Source organism: Gorilla gorilla, chromosome 7 (genome assembly GCF_029281585.2).
Source record: "Gorilla gorilla gorilla isolate KB3781 chromosome 7, NHGRI_mGorGor1-v2.1_pri, whole genome shotgun sequence".
Classification (NCBI taxonomy): Eukaryota; Metazoa; Chordata; class Mammalia; order Primates; family Hominidae; genus Gorilla; species Gorilla gorilla.
In genome coordinates, this window is record NC_073231.2 from 16,090,489 (window position 1) to 16,111,947 (window position 21,459).

The following is a 21,459-nucleotide window of genomic DNA, read 5'->3' on the forward strand; positions in this document are numbered from 1 at the left end:
TGCAGATGACCATGGGCAGAATTAGGGGACGTGGCACAAAAGTTCACCGACACGGGAGTTCCACAGAAGGTGCGGTGGATCTTCGCAAATCCAGAGACATGGCAATGGGACCCAGGGAATTAGAGCCTCACAGGCGTCCGGGAGACTTTTCAGGCATAATGCCTGGAGTCGCAAGACGAGCTGAAAAAGGAGCCAGGCACTGAAGGACAAAGCGTTGTGGACTTTCGTCATCTGTGTTTCCCAGTGCGGTCCAATTCACGGTGGTTTCCAAGCGCCTCCTGGGGGAGAAAACACATGAGGGTGCGGTCACGGTTCTCTGCTGACAGACTTACCTTGGGGAAGAAAGAGAAGCTCTGAAGATGGATCATGGCCGTGACTGCATGTCAAGGAGAGTCTCCTTGATGACACTGAGGCCTACGTCGAGATAGACAAAATGTGGTCCAATTAAAAGGTGTCTATTTTACCACATTTTTTTTAAAACAAAACAAAACAAAAAAACAAAAAAGATGGAAAAGAAGACAGGGGTACAGGCACCAGTGTTACATGTCTGATGAGGAACATCTATTCTTCAAAGCTTGCAGCTGTACAAGTAGGTTTTAGAATGTCTGTCAGCAGTGGACATGATCTTAGAGTGGGCTGTGCAAATAGACCTTTCCAGGTCATGTAATTGGATTAAGTTAATTGCAATTAAGGTACAGGTAACTGATTAGGTTAGGGTGCGTTCCACGTCAGGTGACCGGAGGCAGTATAAAAGGCAGCCTGGAAAGCAGAGGTCCCTCTCCGCCCCTTCCTCCGTCGTCCTGGATGCTGCATCGCTTCCAGCGGGGCTGCTCCAGCACCTGCCCATCTCAGCGCCAGCCGGGGAAAGAAAGTAGACGTGTAATTTCAGGTTAATTTCACTGAACAATTGTTTGTTTCACGCAATCCCTGAGGGATGGTGGAGCGGGGGAGGAAGAGGCAAAGGAGGCCGAAAGATGCCGATCGCACTGGGGCTTGCTGGTGGGGTAGGATGTGTTCTCGCTACTAGTAATTCTTGGAACAGGAAACGACAAAACATATCCGTCTCCACGTGTGGGATAAGACCAAGATGGGAATGCGAAAAGAAATGTACTGCAGCATGCTGAATTGGTGGGTAAATGGAAAAAGGACTTTGGAAAAAAGGGTGGTTTGCCCTTCAGCCGTGTAAGACCTCGATACGATATGGCACTTCTTCCCCGTTAGTTCAGATGAATTCGTGTGGTATGCGTAAAATACCAAAAAAATAAATAAAGAGGGGCTGGAGCTAAAGCCAAAAGATAGAACAGGAAAGACCATCACCTGCTAGTGTGGTAGAGAGGAAGGTAACTTCTCTCTATGAATTTGTGTTTGGAAGTGGCCTAATGAAATGGCAAGAGTAGCGTTTCAAGTTGTCACAGGAAGCATCCCTTATCCCTGACTTCAAACAGACCTGCCAAAGGGTGGCACACGCCATGCCCTGTGTCTTCGATCATTCTGTCCGTCAAGGGAGACAGAATCACCGTGTCTTCTACCGGAGTGAATCGTGAGAGACCTAAGTCCAGTGTCCAGAATCAGTTGTTTGTTTGGGGTTGAAAGCTCAACTCCCCATACCTAGGCCACGGGCCCTGTGGCAGGTGAGGTTTACTCTTGGACTAGGTAGTCATGGCAGAGGAACACACAATATCCGAGGATGCACACAGCACATTGTGTTCTACAGATTTGACAGACTGGTGGTGAGGTCTCCTCATGACCACACAGGCAGGGCGTTAGCAGGTGGCTTCCTGTGGGTGTGTGAGTATCCAACGTGCTTAACCATCGACATGTGTGTGTTTGTGTGTGTTTCAGGTGACCCAACAGTCAACCCCTGAAAAAGGCGGTCATAAAACCCCCAGCAGACGAAGATGATGGCACGTCGGGACCCCAAATCTTGGGCCAAGAGACTGGTGAGAGCCCAGACCCTCCAGAAGCAGCGGAGGGCCCCAGTTGGGCCAAGGGCTCCCCCGCCCGATGAAGAAGATCCCAGGGTAAGTCTAGCCCTGGATCTCTTGGGTATCGGGGTGGGGGTGGGGACGGGGGGAGGGGGTGTCACACGGTCCTCGGAGACTGGGTTGGATTCCAAAGAGTTCTGTCACCACCACCCAGGTTGCTTTTCCCATCCAAGGTGGGCGTGGCTTGGGACCTTCTCCCCAGCCCGATAGGTCCCTTGAGAAACTCTTGGGGGCAACCTCTCTTTCTACTTAGAGTCCTGTGTAGCCACGTTTGGCTGCGTTGTTGACATCGGGTTCACCATCGTGCCCCTTGGAACCTTGAGTCCTTCCTTTCAGAGTTCCTCCGTCACATGGGCTTTGGGAGGGAACATCGTATCCGAACTCTCCCAGCACTTAACGGCCCCCATGCCGGTGTCCCCTCTTTGGAATCCTTATTCAGCTCTGAATTCACAATCCGTCCCAATGTTGACGTGGGATCGCTGCCTGTGGCTTCAGCTCCCTCACTGACATCACTTCCTTTCCACCCACAGCTCAAGTGCAAAAACTGCGGGGCCTTTGGCCACACGGCCAGAAGTACCAGGTGCCCCATGAAGTGCTGGAAGGCAGCCCTGGTTCCAGCGACCTTGGGGAAAAAGGAAGGGAAGGAAAACCTGAAACCATGGAAGCCCCAGGTTGAAGCCAACCCGGGGCCCTTGAACAAGGATAAGGGAGAGAAGGAAGAGAGACCAAGGTGAGCAGTGGGAGGGGTTTTCACCACCCTTAGGGTACTGCCTCCTAAGGACATGGTGTCTCTGCACCTGCACACCGTGTGCCTTTCCGTCTCCGGGCCAGGGAAGGAACGCTGCAGAGAAATAGGCCGCAGCTCCGTGTCCTCCGGGGTTCCGCACCCAGGAGCTCCTTTGGCTCTGGGAGATTCAGGGACGGGGAGAGGCGGGGGCGCTTCGTGCAGGTTCCCCGCGACAGAGGGAAAAGCGATGGAATCCAAATCACAGTCCTTAGTTGGGAAGCCTAGAGGGCCACCTGGAGGATGGGAAGGTTGGCACGTGAGGGAAGGTGCAGAGGCGGAAAGGGCACCAGATGTCCATTTCTGTATCACAAAACACGGAGTGGGACTGGGCCCCAGACGGGGTTCTCCCTGTCTCCTGCGGAAAACCAGGGGGCACGGCCTGACCTTTTTCCGTTCTGCAGGCAACAAGACCCGCAGAGGAAGGCTCTCCTCCACATATTTTCCGGGAAACCTCCAGAGAAGCCGCTGCCGAATCGAAAAGGATCCACGGAATCTTCTGATTATCTGAGGGTGAGTGTCACCCCGGGCCCCTGGTCCTTTTCTCCTCTAGGTCACCCTGCTTGATTTCCTTTCAGCTTCCCGTCTGCGGGAGGAAATCGGGGAACCCCTCTTTCTTGCCTTCTTGGGGTCAGGGACTCCACGATCCTTCCAGGTCGATTTGATTGCAGGCGAAGGCATCTGAAGATGCCGTATTTCCTGTTGCTTCCTTTCTGTCCAATTATGGCAAGCCTGCCAACAACATGTTCCTAGCGGCATGAGGAAATTAGTCCCTCAGAGGCCCCAAACGTGGAGAAGGCTAAACCCAGGAACATGCACGTGTTCAGAGAAGACGTCCCGAGTACCCTTGAGCCACCAACCTGCCTTCGGAAGGGCATTAGTCCGTTCCACTTCATGGAAGGCTGAGTGGAGGCGCTTGGATCCAGTTAATGCCCAAGACGCGATCTTTTGAACAATGGTGTGCTTAGATCAGCTACACATAGCTCGAGAGCGCATCTTTCATGTGTCTTGTCCTGATCAGCACTCAGCTGGAGTCCTACTTCCAAGGACCGCCTGTCGATACTGTACTAAGAATTTCATGGCGTGTGCACCTTGTCTTTAGATGTGCTTGATTTTCACGTTGGCTCCATGCTGAGGAACTACTTCTAACCTGTGTTGTTTCCTCTCTTTCAGGTTGCAAGCGGGCCAATGCCGGTCCACACAACCAGTAAAAGGCCGCGCGTGGACCCTGTCCCCGCTGATCGCTCAGCTACCGAAATGTCTGGCAGGGGCTCCGTCTTGGCTTCACTGTCTCCCCTCAGAAAAGCCAGTCTGAGCTCCTCCTCAAGTCTCGGACCAAAGGAAAGACAGACAGGGGCTGCGGCCGACATCCCTCAGCCTGCCGTCAGGCACCAGGGCCCCGAGCCTCTCCTCGTGGTGAAGCCGACACACTGCAGCCCTGAGGGTGGCTGCCGAGAAGTTCCCCAGGCTGCCTCCAGAACCCACGGCCCGCTCCAGGCCATCAGACCCCAGGCGCAAGACAAACGTCCTGCGGTGACCTCACAGCCCTGCCCGCCAGCCGCCACACACAGCTTGGGCCTAGGCTCCAATCTCAGCTTCGGGCCAGGAGCCAAGAGACCTGCCCAGGCTCCGATTCAGGCTTGCCTGAACTTCCCCAAGAAACCAAGACTGGGTCCCTTCCAGATCCCCGAAAGCGCCATCCAGGGAGGTGAGCTGGGGGCCCCGGAGAATCTCCAACCTCCGCCAGCCGCAACCGAACTTGGACCAAGTACGTCGCCCCAGATGGACAGGAGGACACCGGCCCAGGTGCCCAGCGTCGACCGGCAGCCTCCGCACAGCAGACCTTGCCTGCCTACTACCCAGGCCTGCACCATGTCCCATCACCCAGCGGCCAGCCATGATGGGGCCCAGCCTCTCAGAGTTCTCTTCCAGAGACTGGAAAACGGACGCTGGAGCTCCAGCCTCCTGGCGGCCCCCTCATTTCCCTCTCCTGAGAAGCCGGGAGGCTTCCTCGCTCAGAGCCCTCATGTGTCAGAGAAGTCTGAGGGTCCCTGTGTTCGTGTCCCACCGAGCGTCCTCTATGAGGACCTTCAGGTTTCCTCCTCCTCAGAGGACAGCGATTCTGACCTGGAGTGAGACTGCAGGTGGCAGGGGCTCCTTGGCCTCCAGCTCCCGTGACTTGGAGGGGACTGTGGGACTGAGGAGTGCGGAGCAGAGAGCAGACTCTGTGCGGTGACTCCGATGCTCCCCGGCTGTGGCGCTTCTGTGGATGTGGGAGCCCGGGCCAGGCAAGGAGCAGGTGCAGGGAGCAGGTGCAGGGACTCTGCCTCATTGAATTCTGGTGAGGGACGTTGTAGTTCGCGTGGTTCTCCGGAAACGCGCCAGGGAAAGCTTCCGTGCCAGAGATTCGTTGCCTCAGAAACTGCGTGACGCACAAGAGACAGACTTCCGCTGGGACGTCAACAGGAAACTGGGGAATTACTGTGTATTTGCTCTCTAGATGACTGAATAAGGGAAAAGTTAGGGAACCCCGAGAGGTGCAGCCCTTCCGCTGTGCCCCGCCCTGAGAGCAGTGTTTCGGACGCTGGGAAGCGTGCTGTGCAAAGCGCTCTCGGGGTCTTTCCTCAGCCTCGAAAACTGGGCTCTGGAATGCCTTTGTACATATGTGTGTTTAATTTGTTTTGAAGTGAATAAAATTCTCAAAAAGATGACATATTGTCTTTTGACTCTCATTCCGTGTCTGTGTTTAACTGATTTTCCAAGTGAAGGGGTGGCCTGGCCCTCCACCCCTGTGGGTGTTTCTAGTCGGGTGGGATGAGAGACGGAGAAAAGGAATAAGACACAGAGACAAAGTATAGGGAGACAACAGTGGGTCCAGGGGACTGGCACTCAGCACACCAAGGACCTGCACCGGCACCGGCCTCTGAGTTCCCTCAGTTTTTATTGATTATGATTTTTATTATTTCAGCAAAAAGGAATGTAGTAGGAGAGCAGGGTGATAATAAGGAGAAGGTCAACAACAACAACAAAAAAAACACGTGAGCAAAAGAATCTATATCATTATTAAGTTCAAGGGAAGGTACTATGCCTGGACGTGCACGTAGGCCAGATTTATGTTTCTCTCCACCCAAACATCTCAGCGGAGTAAAGAATAACAAGGCAGCATTACTGCCAACATGTCTCGCCTCCCGCCACAGGGCAGCTTTTCTCCGAGCTCAGAGTTGAACAAATGTAAGATCGGGCTTTACACCGAGACATTCAGTTCCCAGGGGCAAGCAGGAGACAGTGGCCTTCCTCCATCTGAACTGCAAGAGGCTTTCCTCTTTGACTAATCCACCTCAGCACAGACCCATTACGGGTGTCAGGCTGGGGGACAGTCAGGTCTTTCCCATCCCACGAGGCCATATTTCAGACTGTCACATGGGGAGAAACCTTGGACAATACCCTGCTTTTAAGGGCAGAGGTCCCCGTGGCTTTCCACGGTGCATTGCGCCCCTGGTTTATTGAGACTAGAGAATGGCAATGACTTTTACCAAGTACACTGCTTGTAAACATTTGGTTAACAAGGCACGTCCTGCACAGCCCTAGATCCCTTAAACCTCGATTTTATACAACACAGGTTTTTGTGAGCTCCAAGTTGGGTCAAAGGGGCTGCGGCAAAGCTACAAATGATCAACATCTCAGCAAAGCAATTGTTTAAAATACAGGTCTTTTTCAAAATGGAGTCTCTTATGTCTTCCCCTTCTACATAGACACAGTGAGAGTCTGATCTCTCTTTCTTTACCCTACATCCAAGGGCTTGAACATTTCTTGACTTGTTGGCAATCCAAATCGTTACGTCTCCGAAACAGAGTTGACTGAGGGGACCGCAGTGCTGGGCAGGACCTTTGACTTCGTATACATCCACAGGAGCAAGAAAACCTCAGCCCCACTCTACCAACACGCACCTAGTAAAATTCCGCCAACCGAATCTCACGCACGCTAACACGTGGGGAGCGTTGCTTGCACCACGAGTCCCCATTTGGCTCAACCGCCGATGCCAAGTGTGTGGTTCCAGTTGCGACGGCGCCCCGTGAAGTGGCTTCCGGATGTGCGAATGAACCAGGCAGAGTTTCACTGGCCAAATGGACCCCAGCACAGCTGAAGTGAACTCCCACATTTGGGATGTACTTCAGAGGTAAAACATTCATCTCGTCTTCTTTCCGGATGTCTGACACCATGGTTCTCCCCCTGATCCTAAGAGTAGCTGAGGTAGAGACTCACTAAAAGATCTAGGCAGGGATATCCCATCATGCACAGGCTCTCTCCATTCTCTGACCTGGGAACAACTCTGAGCAGGATTCCACATCTAGGAGGCCTCGGAACTGAGCGGGATTTTCTGAGACACACCAAATGGCTGCTCCCTTTCCGCCGCTGTTGAGGGTCGTTATCTTGATTATCCAGATCACCTAGAAAGTATCCGTATCCAGAATCAATAAGATCAACTCTCTGCTCCTCTGACAGCAGAAGGAGCAGGACCATAAGGAACCAAAGAGCGTGGAAGGAAACGATGTGACAGGAAAGCTCAGAGAACGGCCACAGGGGGTCGTCAGCAGGCCTTCCAACCTGAATCATGAATAATTAATGAAGCGCAAATCAAAGGGGACTCGAGTTTCAGCAGGAGCAATTCATCCAACGGGAGATCGCCGGAGGGCCAGCAAGATTGAGAGACTGGGAGCCGGGTGCAGTGTCAAAGGGGACGCGACTGGTTCCAAAGCTCGAGAAGACCATGGGGTCACTTGGGCTACATGAGAAAATGCCCCAGTGTGCTGGTTCATCATTCCGACTCCTGCCTGTCTCTTCCCGTCCAAGGAACATGGAACCTAAGTCGTGCAGGTGCAGATGACCATGGGCAGAATTAGGGGACGTGGCACAAAAGTTCACCGACACGGGAGTTCCACAGAAGGTGCGGTGGATCTTCGCAAATCCAGAGACATGGCAATGGGACCCAGGGAATTAGAGCCTCACAGGCGTCCGGGAGACTTTTCAGGCATAATGCCTGGAGTCGCAAGACGAGCTGAAAAAGGAGCCAGGCACTGAAGGACAAAGCGTTGTGGACTTTCGTCATCTGTGTTTCCCAGTGCGGTCCAATTCACGGTGGTTTCCAAGCGCCTCCTGGGGGAGAAAACACATGAGGGTGCGGTCACGGTTCTCTGCTGACAGACTTACCTTGGGGAAGAAAGAGAAGCTCTGAAGATGGATCATGGCCGTGACTGCATGTCAAGGAGAGTCTCCTTGATGACACTGAGGCCTACGTCGAGATAGACAAAATGTGGTCCAATTAAAAGGTGTCTATTTTACCACATTTTTTTTAAAACAAAACAAAACAAAAAAACAAAAAAGATGGAAAAGAAGACAGGGGTACAGGCACCAGTGTTACATGTCTGATGAGGAACATCTATTCTTCAAAGCTTGCAGCTGTACAAGTAGGTTTTAGAATGTCTGTCAGCAGTGGACATGATCTTAGAGTGGGCTGTGCAAATAGACCTTTCCAGGTCATGTAATTGGATTAAGTTAATTGCAATTAAGGTACAGGTAACTGATTAGGTTAGGGTGCGTTCCACGTCAGGTGACCGGAGGCAGTATAAAAGGCAGCCTGGAAAGCAGAGGTCCCTCTCCGCCCCTTCCTCCGTCGTCCTGGATGCTGCATCGCTTCCAGCGGGGCTGCTCCAGCACCTGCCCATCTCAGCGCCAGCCGGGGAAAGAAAGTAGACGTGTAATTTCAGGTTAGTTTCACTGAACAATTGTTTGTTTCACGCAATCCCTGAGGGATGGTGGAGCGGGGGAGGAAGAGGCAAAGGAGGCCGAAAGATGCCGATCGCACTGGGGCTTGCTGGTGGGGTAGGATGTGTTCTCGCTACTAGTAATTCTTGGAACAGGAAACGACAAAACATATCCGTCTCCACGTGTGGGATAAGACCAAGATGGGAATGCGAAAAGAAATGTACTGCAGCATGCTGAATTGGTGGGTAAATGGAAAAAGGACTTTGGAAAAAAGGGTGGTTTGCCCTTCAGCCGTGTAAGACCTCGATACGATATGGCACTTCTTCCCCGTTAGTTCAGATGAATTCGTGTGGTATGCGTAAAATACCAAAAAAATAAATAAAGAGGGGCTGGAGCTAAAGCCAAAAGATAGAACAGGAAAGACCATCACCTGCTAGTGTGGTAGAGAGGAAGGTAACTTCTCTCTATGAATTTGTGTTTGGAAGTGGCCTAATGAAATGGCAAGAGTAGCGTTTCAAGTTGTCACAGGAAGCATCCCTTATCCCTGACTTCAAACAGACCTGCCAAAGGGTGGCACACGCCATGCCCTGTGTCTTCGATCATTCTGTCCGTCAAGGGAGACAGAATCACCGTGTCTTCTACCGGAGTGAATCGTGAGAGACCTAAGTCCAGTGTCCAGAATCAGTTGTTTGTTTGGGGTTGAAAGCTCAACTCCCCATACCTAGGCCACGGGCCCTGTGGCAGGTGAGGTTTACTCTTGGACTAGGTAGTCATGGCAGAGGAACACACAATATCCGAGGATGCACACAGCACATTGTGTTCTACAGATTTGACAGACTGGTGGTGAGGTCTCCTCATGACCACACAGGCAGGGCGTTAGCAGGTGGCTTCCTGTGGGTGTGTGAGTATCCAACGTGCTTAACCATCGACATGTGTGTGTTTGTGTGTGTTTCAGGTGACCCAACAGTCAACCCCTGAAAAAGGCGGTCATAAAACCCCCAGCAGACGAAGATGATGGCACGTCGGGACCCCAAATCTTGGGCCAAGAGACTGGTGAGAGCCCAGACCCTCCAGAAGCAGCGGAGGGCCCCAGTTGGGCCAAGGGCTCCCCCGCCCGATGAAGAAGATCCCAGGGTAAGTCTAGCCCTGGATCTCTTGGGTATCGGGGTGGGGGTGGGGACGGGGGGAGGGGGTGTCACACGGTCCTCGGAGACTGGGTTGGATTCCAAAGAGTTCTGTCACCACCACCCAGGTTGCTTTTCCCATCCAAGGTGGGCGTGGCTTGGGACCTTCTCCCCAGCCCGATAGGTCCCTTGAGAAACTCTTGGGGGCAACCTCTCTTTCTACTTAGAGTCCTGTGTAGCCACGTTTGGCTGCGTTGTTGACATCGGGTTCACCATCGTGCCCCTTGGAACCTTGAGTCCTTCCTTTCAGAGTTCCTCCGTCACATGGGCTTTGGGAGGGAACATCGTATCCGAACTCTCCCAGCACTTAACGGCCCCCATGCCGGTGTCCCCTCTTTGGAATCCTTATTCAGCTCTGAATTCACAATCCGTCCCAATGTTGACGTGGGATCGCTGCCTGTGGCTTCAGCTCCCTCACTGACATCACTTCCTTTCCACCCACAGCTCAAGTGCAAAAACTGCGGGGCCTTTGGCCACACGGCCAGAAGTACCAGGTGCCCCATGAAGTGCTGGAAGGCAGCCCTGGTTCCAGCGACCTTGGGGAAAAAGGAAGGGAAGGAAAACCTGAAACCATGGAAGCCCCAGGTTGAAGCCAACCCGGGGCCCTTGAACAAGGATAAGGGAGAGAAGGAAGAGAGACCAAGGTGAGCAGTGGGAGGGGTTTTCACCACCCTTAGGGTACTGCCTCCTAAGGACATGGTGTCTCTGCACCTGCACACCGTGTGCCTTTCCGTCTCCGGGCCAGGGAAGGAACGCTGCAGAGAAATAGGCCGCAGCTCCGTGTCCTCCGGGGTTCCGCACCCAGGAGCTCCTTTGGCTCTGGGAGATTCAGGGACGGGGAGAGGCGGGGGCGCTTCGTGCAGGTTCCCCGCGACAGAGGGAAAAGCGATGGAATCCAAATCACAGTCCTTAGTTGGGAAGCCTAGAGGGCCACCTGGAGGATGGGAAGGTTGGCACGTGAGGGAAGGTGCAGAGGCGGAAAGGGCACCAGATGTCCATTTCTGTATCACAAAACACGGAGTGGGACTGGGCCCCAGACGGGGTTCTCCCTGTCTCCTGCGGAAAACCAGGGGGCACGGCCTGACCTTTTTCCGTTCTGCAGGCAACAAGACCCGCAGAGGAAGGCTCTCCTCCACATATTTTCCGGGAAAGCTCCAGAGAAGCCGCTGCCGAATCGAAAAGGATCCACGGAATCTTCTGATTATCTGAGGGTGAGTGTCACCCCGGGCCCCTGGTCCTTTTCTCCTCTAGGTCACCCTGCTTGATTTCCTTTCAGCTTCCCGTCTGCGGGAGGAAATCGGGGAACCCCTCTTTCTTGCCTTCTTGGGGTCAGGGACTCCACGATCCTTCCAGGTCGATTTGATTGCAGGCGAAGGCATCTGAAGATGCCGTATTTCCTGTTGCTTCCTTTCTGTCCAATTATGGCAAGCCTGCCAACAACATGTTCCTAGCGGCATGAGGAAATTAGTCCCTCAGAGGCCCCAAACGTGGAGAAGGCTAAACCCAGGAACATGCACGTGTTCAGAGAAGACGTCCCGAGTACCCTTGAGCCACCAACCTGCCTTCGGAAGGGCATTAGTCCGTTCCACTTCATGGAAGGCTGAGTGGAGGCGCTTGGATCCAGTTAATGCCCAAGACGCGATCTTTTGAACAATGGTGTGCTTAGATCAGCTACACATAGCTCGAGAGCGCATCTTTCATGTGTCTTGTCCTGATCAGCACTCAGCTGGAGTCCTACTTCCAAGGACCGCCTGTCGATACTGTACTAAGAATTTCATGGCGTGTGCACCTTGTCTTTAGATGTGCTTGATTTTCACGTTGGCTCCATGCTGAGGAACTACTTCTAACCTGTGTTGTTTCCTCTCTTTCAGGTTGCAAGCGGGCCAATGCCGGTCCACACAACCAGTAAAAGGCCGCGCGTGGACCCTGTCCCCGCTGATCGCTCAGCTACCGAAATGTCTGGCAGGGGCTCCGTCTTGGCTTCACTGTCTCCCCTCAGAAAAGCCAGTCTGAGCTCCTCCTCAAGTCTCGGACCAAAGGAAAGACAGACAGGGGCTGCGGCCGACATCCCTCAGCCTGCCGTCAGGCACCAGGGCCCCGAGCCTCTCCTCGTGGTGAAGCCGACACACTGCAGCCCTGAGGGTGGCTGCCGAGAAGTTCCCCAGGCTGCCTCCAGAACCCACGGCCCGCTCCAGGCCATCAGACCCCAGGCACAAGACAAACGTCCTGCGGTGACCTCACAGCCCTGCCCGCCAGCCGCCACACACAGCTTGGGCCTAGGCTCCAATCTCAGCTTCGGGCCAGGAGCCAAGAGACCTGCCCAGGCTCCGATTCAGGCTTGCCTGAACTTCCCCAAGAAACCAAGACTGGGTCCCTTCCAGATCCCCGAAAGCGCCATCCAGGGAGGTGAGCTGGGGGCCCCGGAGAATCTCCAACCTCCGCCAGCCGCAACCGAACTTGGACCAAGTACGTCGTCCCAGATGGGCAGGAGGACACCGGCCCAGGTGCCCAGCGTCGACCGGCAGCCTCCGCACAGCAGACCTTGCCTGCCTACTGCCCAGGCCTGCACCATGTCCCATCACCCAGCGGCCAGCCATGATGGGGCCCAGCCTCTCAGAGTGCTCTTCCAGAGACTGGAAAACGGACGCTGGAGCTCCAGCCTCCTGGCGGCCCCCTCATTTCCCTCTCCTGAGAAGCCGGGAGGCTTCCTCGCTCAGAGCCCTCATGTGTCAGAGAAGTCTGAGGGTCCCTGTGTTCGTGTCCCACCGAGCGTCCTCTATGAGGACCTTCAGGTTTCCTCCTCCTCAGAGGACAGCGATTCTGACCTGGAGTGAGACTGCAGGTGGCAGGGGCTCCTTGGCCTCCAGCTCCCGTGACTTGGAGGGGACTGTGGGACTGAGGAGTGCGGAGCAGAGAGCAGACTCTGTGCGGTGACTCCGATGCTCCCCGGCTGTGGCGCTTCTGTGGATGTGGGAGCCCGGGCCAGGCAGGGAGCAGGTGCAGGGAGCAGGTGCAGGGACTCTGCCTCATTGAATTCTGGTGAGGGACGTTGTAGTTCGCGTGGTTCTCCGGAAACGCGCCAGGGAAAGCTTCCGTGCCAGAGATTCGTTGCCTCAGAAACTGCGTGACGCACAAGAGACAGACTTCCGCTGGGACGTCAACAGGAAACTGGGGAATTACTGTGTATTTGCTCTCTAGATGACTGAATAAGGGAAAAGTTAGGGAACCCCGAGAGGTGCAGCCCTTCCGCTGTGCCCCGCCCTGAGAGCAGTGTTTCGGACGCTGGGAAGCGTGCTGTGCAAAGCGCTCTCGGGGTCTTTCCTCAGCCTCGAAAACTGGGCTCTGGAATGCCTTTGTACATATGTGTGTTTAATTTGTTTTGAAGTGAATAAAATTCTCAAAAAGATGACATATTGTCTTTTGACTCTCATTCCGTGTCTGTGTTTAACTGATTTTCCAAGTGAAGGGGTGGCCTGGCCCTCCACCCCTGTGGGTGTTTCTAGTCGGGTGGGATGAGAGACGGAGAAAAGGAATAAGACACAGAGACAAAGTATAGGGAGACAACAGTGGGTCCAGGGGACTGGCACTCAGCACACCAAGGACCTGCACCGGCACCGGCCTCTGAGTTCCCTCAGTTTTTATTGATTATGATTTTTATTATTTCAGCAAAAGGAATGTAGTAGGAAAGCAGGGTGATAATAAGGAGAAGGTCAACAACAACAACAAAAAAAAACACGTGAGCAAAAGAATCTATATCATTATTAAGTTCAAGGGAAGGTACTATGCCTGGACGTGCACGTAGGCCAGATTTATGTTTCTCTCCACCCAAACATCTCAGCGGAGTAAAGAATAACAAGGCAGCATTACTGCCAACATGTCTCGCCTCCCGCCACAGGGCAGCTTTTCTCCGAGCTCAGAGTTGAACAAATGTAAGATCGGGCTTTACACCGAGACATTCAGTTCCCAGGGGCAAGCATGAGACAGTGGCCTTCCTCCATCTGAACTGCAAGAGGCTTTCCTCTTTGACTAATCCACCTCAGCACAGACCCATTACGGGTGTCAGGCTGGGGGACAGTCAGGTCTTTCCCATCCCACGAGGCCATATTTCAGACTGTCACATGGGGAGAAACCTTGGACAATACCCTGCTTTTAAGGGCAGAGGTCCCCGTGGCTTTCCACGGTGCATTGCGCCCCTGGTTTATTGAGACTAGAGAATGGCAATGACTTTTACCAAGTACACTGCTTGTAAACATTTGGTTAACAAGGCACGTCCTGCACAGCCCTAGATCCCTTAAACCTCGATTTTATACAACACAGGTTTTTGTGAGCTCCAAGTTGGGTCAAAGGGGCTGCGGCAAAGCTACAAATGATCAACATCTCAGCAAAGCAATTGTTTAAAATACAGGTCTTTTTCAAAATGGAGTCTCTTATGTCTTCCCCTTCTACATAGACACAGTGAGAGTCTGATCTCTCTTTCTTTACCCTACATCCAAGGGCTTGAACATTTCTTGACTTGTTGGCAATCCAAATCGTTACGTCTCCGAAACAGAGTTGACTGAGGGGACCGCAGTGCTGGGCAGGACCTTTGACTTCGTATACATCCACAGGAGCAAGAAAACCTCAGCCCCACTCTACCAACACGCACCTAGTAAAATTCCGCCAACCGAATCTCACGCACGCTAACACGTGGGGAGCGTTGCTTGCACCACGAGTCCCCATTTGGCTCAACCGCCGATGCCAAGTGTGTGGTTCCAGTTGCGACGGCGCCCCGTGAAGTGGCTTCCGGATGTGCGAATGAACCAGGCAGAGTTTCACTGGCCAAATGGACCCCAGCACAGCTGAAGTGAACTCCCACATTTGGGATGTACTTCAGAGGTAAAACATTCATCTCGTCTTCTTTCCGGATGTCTGACACCATGGTTCTCCCCCTGATCCTAAGAGTAGCTGAGGTAGAGACTCACTAAAAGATCTAGGCAGGGATATCCCATCATGCACAGGCTCTCTCCATTCTCTGACCTGGGAACAACTCTGAGCAGGATTCCACATCTAGGAGGCCTCGGAACTGAGCGGGATTTTCTGAGACACACCAAATGGCTGCTCCCTTTCCGCCGCTGTTGAGGGTCGTTATCTTGATTATCCAGATCACCTAGAAAGTATCCGTATCCAGAATCAATAAGATCAACTCTCTGCTCCTCTGACAGCAGAAGGAGCAGGACCATAAGGAACCAAAGAGCGTGGAAGGAAACGATGTGACAGGAAAGCTCAGAGAACGGCCACAGGGGGTCGTCAGCAGGCCTTCCAACCTGAATCATGAATAATTAATGAAGCGCAAATCAAAGGGGACTCGAGTTTCAGCAGGAGCAATTCATCCAACGGGAGATCGCCGGAGGGCCAGCAAGATTGAGAGACTGGGAGCCGGGTGCAGTGTCAAAGGGGACGCGACTGGTTCCAAAGCTCGAGAAGACCATGGGGTCACTTGGGCTACATGAGAAAATGCCCCAGTGTGCTGGTTCATCATTCCGACTCCTGCCTGTCTCTTCCCGTCCAAGGAACATGGAACCTAAGTCGTGCAGGTGCAGATGACCATGGGCAGAATTAGGGGACGTGGCACAAAAGTTCACCGACACGGGAGTTCCACAGAAGGTGCGGTGGATCTTCGCAAATCCAGAGACATGGCAATGGGACCCAGGGAATTAGAGCCTCACAGGCGTCCGGGAGACTTTTCAGGCATAATGCCTGGAGTCGCAAGACGAGCTGAAAAAGGAGCCAGGCACTGAAGGACAAAGCGTTGTGGACTTTCGTCATCTGTGTTTCCCAGTGCGGTCCAATTCACGGTGGTTTCCAAGCGCCTCCTGGGGGAGAAAACACATGAGGGTGCGGTCACGGTTCTCTGCTGACAGACTTACCTTGGGGAAGAAAGAGAAGCTCTGAAGATGGATCATGGCCGTGACTGCATGTCAAGGAGAGTCTCCTTGATGACACTGAGGCCTACGTCGAGATAGACAAAATGTGGTCCAATTAAAAGGTGTCTATTTTACCACATTTTTTTTAAAACAAAACAAAACAAAAAAACAAAAAAGATGGAAAAGAAGACAGGGGTACAGGCACCAGTGTTACATGTCTGATGAGGAACATCTATTCTTCAAAGCTTGCAGCTGTACAAGTAGGTTTTAGAATGTCTGTCAGCAGTGGACATGATCTTAGAGTGGGCTGTGCAAATAGACCTTTCCAGGTCATGTAATTGGATTAAGTTAATTGCAATTAAGGTACAGGTAACTGATTAGGTTAGGGTGCGTTCCACGTCAGGTGACCGGAGGCAGTATAAAAGGCAGCCTGGAAAGCAGAGGTCCCTCTCCGCCCCTTCCTCCGTCGTCCTGGATGCTGCATCGCTTCCAGCGGGGCTGCTCCAGCACCTGCCCATCTCAGCGCCAGCCGGGGAAAGAAAGTAGATGTGTAATTTCAGGTTAGTTTCACTGAACAATTGTTTGTTTCACGCAATCCCTGAGGGATGGTGGAGCGGGGGAGGAAGAGACAAAGGAGGCCGAAAGATGCCGATCGCACTGGGGCTTGCTGGTGGGGTAGGATGTGTTCTCGCTACTAGTAATTCTTGGAACAGGAAACGACAAAACATATCCGTCTCCACGTGTGGGATAAGACCAAGATGGGAATGCGAAAAGAAATGTACTGCAGCATGCTGAATTGCTGGGTAAATGGAAAAAGGACTTTGGAAAAAAGGGTGGTTTGCCCTTCAGCCGTGTAAGACCTCGATACGATATGGCACTTCTTCCCCGTTAGTTCAGATGAATTCGTGTGGTATGCGTAAAATACCAAAAAAATAAATAAAGAGGGGCTGGAGCTAAAGCCAAAAGATAGAACAGGAAAGACCATCACCTGCTAGTGTGGTAGAGAGGAAGGTAACTTCTCTCTATGAATTTGTGTTTGGAAGTGGCCTAATGAAATGGCAAGAGTAGCGTTTCAATTTGTCACAGGAAGCATCCCTTATCCCTGACTTCAAACAGACCTGCCAAAGGGTGGCACACGCCATGCCCTGTGTCTTCGATCATTCTGTCCGTCAAGGGAGACAGAATCACCGTGTCTTCTACCGGAGTGAATCGTGAGAGACCTAAGTCCAGTGTCCAGAATCAGTTGTTTGTTTGGGGTTGAAAGCTCAACTCCCCATACCTAGGCCACGGGCCCTGTGGCAGGTGAGGTTTACTCTTGGACTAGGTAGTCATGGCAGAGGAACACACAATATCCGAGGATGCACACAGCACATTGTGTTCTACAGATTTGACAGACTGGTGGTGAGGTCTCCTCATGACCACACAGGCAGGGCGTTAGCAGGTGGCTTCCTGTGGGTGTGTGAGTATCCAACGTGCTTAACCATCGACATGTGTGTGTTTGTGTGTGTTTCAGGTGACCCAACAGTCAACCCCTGAAAAAGGCGGTCATAAAACCCCCAGCAGACGAAGATGATGGCACGTCGGGACCCCAAATCTTGGGCCAAGAGACTGGTGAGAGCCCAGACCCTCCAGAAGCAGCGGAGGGCCCCAGTTGGGCCAAGGGCTCCCCCGCCCGATGAAGAAGATCCCAGGGTAAGTCTAGCCCTGGATCTCTTGGGTATCGGGGTGGGGGTGGGGACGGGGGGAGGGGGTGTCACACGGTCCTCGGAGACTGGGTTGGATTCCAAAGAGTTCTGTCACCACCACCCAGGTTGCTTTTCCCATCCAAGGTGGGCGTGGCTTGGGACCTTCTCCCCAGCCCGATAGGTCCCTTGAGAAACTCTTGGGGGCAACCTCTCTTTCTACTTAGAGTCCTGTGTAGCCACGTTTGGCTGCGTTGTTGACATCGGGTTCACCATCGTGCCCCTTGGAACCTTGAGTCCTTCCTTTCAGAGTTCCTCCGTCACATGGGCTTTGGGAGGGAACATCGTATCCGAACTCTCCCAGCACTTAACGGCCCCCATGCCGGTGTCCCCTCTTTGGAATCCTTATTCAGCTCTGAATTCACAATCCGTCCCAATGTTGACGTGGGATCGCTGCCTGTGGCTTCAGCTCCCTCACTGACATCACTTCCTTTCCACCCACAGCTCAAGTGCAAAAACTGCGGGGCCTTTGGCCACACGGCCAGAAGTACCAGGTGCCCCATGAAGTGCTGGAAGGCAGCCCTGGTTCCAGCGACCTTGGGGAAAAAGGAAGGGAAGGAAAACCTGAAACCATGGAAGCCCCAGGTTGAAGCCAACCCGGGGCCCTTGAACAAGGATAAGGGAGAGAAGGAAGAGAGACCAAGGTGAGCAGTGGGAGGGGTTTTCACCACCCTTAGGGTACTGCCTCCTAAGGACATGGTGTCTCTGCACCTGCACACCGTGTGCCTTTCCGTCTCCGGGCCAGGGAAGGAACGCTGCAGAGAAATAGGCCGCAGCTCCGTGTCCTCCGGGGTTCCGCACCCAGGAGCTCCTTTGGCTCTGGGAGATTCAGGGACGGGGAGAGGCGGGGGCGCTTCGTGCAGGTTCCCCGCGACAGAGGGAAAAGCGATGGAATCCAAATCACAGTCCTTAGTTGGGAAGCCTAGAGGGCCACCTGGAGGATGGGAAGGTTGGCACGTGAGGGAAGGTGCAGAGGCGGAAAGGGCACCAGATGTCCATTTCTGTATCACAAAACACGGAGTGGGACTGGGCCCCAGACGGGGTTCTCCCTGTCTCCTGCGGAAAACCAGGGGGCACGGCCTGACCTTTTTCCGTTCTGCAGGCAACAAGACCCGCAGAGGAAGGCTCTCCTCCACATATTTTCCGGGAAACCTCCAGAGAAGCCGCTGCCGAATCGAAAAGGATCCACGGAATCTTCTGATTATCTGAGGGTGAGTGTCACCCCGGGCCCCTGGTCCTTTTCTCCTCTAGGTCACCCTGCTTGATTTCCTTTCAGCTTCCCGTCTGCGGGAGGAAATCGGGGAACCCCTCTTTCTTGCCTTCTTGGGGTCAGGGACTCCACGATCCTTCCAGGTCGATTTGATTGCAGGCGAAGGCATCTGAAGATGCCGTATTTCCTGTTGCTTCCTTTCTGTCCAATTATGGCAAGCCTGCCAACAACATGTTCCTAGCGGCATGAGGAAATTAGTCCCTCAGAGGCCCCAAACGTGGAGAAGGCTAAACCCAGGAACATGCACGTGTTCAGAGAAGACGTCCCGAGTACCCTTGAGCCACCAACCTGCCTTCGGAAGGGCATTAGTCCGTTCCACTTCATGGAAGGCTGAGTGGAGGCGCTTGGATCCAGTTAATGCCCAAGACGCGATCTTTTGAACAATGGTGTGCTTAGATCAGCTACACATAGCTCGAGAGCGCATCTTTCATGTGTCTTGTCCTGATCAGCACTCAGCTGGAGTCCTACTTCCAAGGACCGCCTGTCGATACTGTACTAAGAATTTCATGGCGTGTGCACCTTGTCTTTAGATGTGCTTGATTTTCACGTTGGCTCCATGCTGAGGAACTACTTCTAACCTGTGTTGTTTCCTCTCTTTCAGGTTGCAAGCGGGCCAATGCCGGTCCACACAACCAGTAAAAGGCCGCGCGTGGACCCTGTCCCCGCTGATCGCTCAGCTACCGAAATGTCTGGCAGGGGCTCCGTCTTGGCTTCACTGTCTCCCCTCAGAAAAGCCAGTCTGAGCTCCTCCTCAAGTCTCGGACCAAAGGAAAGACAGACAGGGGCTGCGGCCGACATCCCTCAGCCTGCCGTCAGGCACCAGGGCCCCGAGCCTCTCCTCGTGGTGAAGCCGACACACTGCAGCCCTGAGGGTGGCTGCCGAGAAGTTCCCCAGGCTGCCTCCAGAACCCACGGCCCGCTCCAGGCCATCAGACCCCAGGCGCAAGACAAACGTCCTGCGGTGACCTCACAGCCCTGCCCGCCAGCCGCCACACACAGCTTGGGCCTAGGCTCCAATCTCAGCTTCGGGCCAGGAGCCAAGAGACCTGCCCAGGCTCCGATTCAGGCTTGCCTGAACTTCCCCAAGAAACCAAGACTGGGTCCCTTCCAGATCCCCGAAAGCGCCATCCAGGGAGGTGAGCTGGGGGCCCCGGAGAATCTCCAACCTCCGCCAGCCGCAACCGAACTTGGACCAAGTACGTCGCCCCAGATGGACAGGAGGACACCGGCCCAGGTGCCCAGCGTCGACCGGCAGCCTCCGCACAGCAGACCTTGCCTGCCTACTACCCAGGCCTGCACCATGTCCCATCACCCAGCGGCCAGCCATGATGGGGCCCAGCCTCTCAGAGTTCTCTTCCAGAGACTGGAAAACGGACGCTGGAGCTCCAGCCTCCTGGCGGCCCCCTCATTTCCCTCTCCTGAGAAGCCGGGAGGCTTCCTCGCTCAGAGCCCTCATGTGTCAGAGAAGTCTGAGGGTCCCTGTGTTCGTGTCCCACCGAGCGTCCTCTATGAGGACCTTCAGGTTTCCTCCTCCTCAGAGGACAGCGATTCTGACCTGGAGTGAGACTGCAGGTGGCAGGGGCTCCTTGGCCTCCAGCTCCCGTGACTTGGAGGGGACTGTGGGACTGAGGAGTGCGGAGCAGAGAGCAGACTCTGTGCGGTGACTCCGATGCTCCCCGGCTGTGGCGCTTCTGTGGATGTGGGAGCCCGGGCCAGGCAAGGAGCAGGTGCAGGGAGCAGGTGCAGGGACTCTGCCTCATTGAATTCTGGTGAGGGACGTTGTAGTTCGCGTGGTTCTCCGGAAACGCGCCAGGGAAAGCTTCCGTGCCAGAGATTCGTTGCCTCAGAAACTGCGTGACGCACAAGAGACAGACTTCCGCTGGGACGTCAACAGGAAACTGGGGAATTACTGTGTATTTGCTCTCTAGATGACTGAATAAGGGAAAAGTTAGGGAACCCCGAGAGGTGCAGCCCTTCCGCTGTGCCCCGCCCTGAGAGCAGTGTTTCGGACGCTGGGAAGCGTGCTGTGCAAAGCGCTCTCGGGGTCTTTCCTCAGCCTCGAAAACTGGGCTCTGGAATGCCTTTGTACATATGTGTGTTTAATTTGTTTTGAAGTGAATAAAATTCTCAAAAAGATGACATATTGTCTTTTGACTCTCATTCCGTGTCTGTGTTTAACTGATTTTCCAAGTGAAGGGGTGGCCTGGCCCTCCACCCCTGTGGGTGTTTCTAGTCGGGTGGGATGAGAGACGGAGAAAAGGAATAAGACACAGAGACAAAGTATAGGGAGACAACAGTGGGTCCAGGGGACTGGCACTCAGCACACCAAGGACCTGCACCGGCACCGGCCTCTGAGTTCCCTCAGTTTTTATTGATTATGATTTTTATTATTTCAGCAAAAGGAATGTAGTAGGAAAGCAGGGTGATAATAAGGAGAAGGTCAACAACAACAACAAAAAAAAACACGTGAGCAAAAGAATCTATATCATTATTAAGTTCAAGGGAAGGTACTATGCCTGGACGTGCACGTAGGCCAGATTTATGTTTCTCTCCACCCAAACATCTCAGCGGAGTAAAGAATAACAAGGCAGCATTACTGCCAACATGTCTCGCCTCCCGCCACAGGGCAGCTTTTCTCCGAGCTCAGAGTTGAACAAATGTAAGATCGGGCTTTACACCGAGACATTCAGTTCCCAGGGGCAAGCATGAGACAGTGGCCTTCCTCCATCTGAACTGCAAGAGGCTTTCCTCTTTGACTAATCCACCTCAGCACAGACCCATTACGGGTGTCAGGCTGGGGGACAGTCAGGTCTTTCCCATCCCACGAG

At 53.6% G+C, this 21,459-nt stretch overlaps 3 protein-coding genes across 3 annotated transcripts; all 3 read left to right on the top strand.

Annotated features, from left to right (window-relative positions):
- Positions 1-1,898: 1,898 nt before the first annotated feature.
- Positions 1,899-4,905, top strand: LOC129524361 (protein FAM90A15). Its single transcript, XM_055349746.2, has 4 exons — positions 1,899-2,021; positions 2,516-2,715; positions 3,174-3,282; positions 3,943-4,905. Exons 1-4 carry the CDS (start codon positions 1,899-1,901, stop codon positions 4,903-4,905), a joined length of 1,395 nt encoding a protein of 464 aa, XP_055205721.2.
- Positions 4,906-9,543: 4,638 nt separating this feature from the next.
- LOC129524359 (protein FAM90A15-like) lies at positions 9,544-12,550 on the top strand. Its single transcript, XM_055349743.2, has 4 exons — positions 9,544-9,666; positions 10,161-10,360; positions 10,819-10,927; positions 11,588-12,550. Exons 1-4 carry the CDS (start codon positions 9,544-9,546, stop codon positions 12,548-12,550), a joined length of 1,395 nt encoding a protein of 464 aa, XP_055205718.2.
- Positions 12,551-17,188: 4,638 nt separating this feature from the next.
- Positions 17,189-20,195, top strand: LOC129524376 (protein FAM90A15). Its single transcript, XM_055349769.2, has 4 exons — positions 17,189-17,311; positions 17,806-18,005; positions 18,464-18,572; positions 19,233-20,195. Exons 1-4 carry the CDS (start codon positions 17,189-17,191, stop codon positions 20,193-20,195), a joined length of 1,395 nt encoding a protein of 464 aa, XP_055205744.2.
- Positions 20,196-21,459: the final 1,264 nt, after the last annotated feature.

What these genes read in the sequence shown, in the direction of transcription:
- LOC129524361 (XM_055349746.2), top strand. Translation starts at nt 1,899, where the DNA reads ATGATGGCACGTCGGGACCCCAAATCTTGGGCCAAGAGACTGGTGAGA. An exon ending in CCGATGAAGAAGATCCCAGG is followed by an intron (nt 2,022 to 2,515) that starts GTAAGTCTAGCC and finishes TTCCACCCACAG; the next exon opens with CTCAAGTGCAAAAACTGCGG. An exon ending in AATCTTCTGATTATCTGAGG is followed by an intron (nt 3,283 to 3,942) that starts GTGAGTGTCACC and finishes CCTCTCTTTCAG; the next exon opens with GTTGCAAGCGGGCCAATGCC.
- LOC129524359 (XM_055349743.2), top strand. Translation starts at nt 9,544, where the DNA reads ATGATGGCACGTCGGGACCCCAAATCTTGGGCCAAGAGACTGGTGAGA. An exon ending in GAGAAGGAAGAGAGACCAAG is followed by an intron (nt 10,361 to 10,818) that starts GTGAGCAGTGGG and finishes TCCGTTCTGCAG; the next exon opens with GCAACAAGACCCGCAGAGGA. An exon ending in AATCTTCTGATTATCTGAGG is followed by an intron (nt 10,928 to 11,587) that starts GTGAGTGTCACC and finishes CCTCTCTTTCAG; the next exon opens with GTTGCAAGCGGGCCAATGCC.
- LOC129524376 (XM_055349769.2), top strand. Translation starts at nt 17,189, where the DNA reads ATGATGGCACGTCGGGACCCCAAATCTTGGGCCAAGAGACTGGTGAGA. An exon ending in GAGAAGGAAGAGAGACCAAG is followed by an intron (nt 18,006 to 18,463) that starts GTGAGCAGTGGG and finishes TCCGTTCTGCAG; the next exon opens with GCAACAAGACCCGCAGAGGA. An exon ending in AATCTTCTGATTATCTGAGG is followed by an intron (nt 18,573 to 19,232) that starts GTGAGTGTCACC and finishes CCTCTCTTTCAG; the next exon opens with GTTGCAAGCGGGCCAATGCC.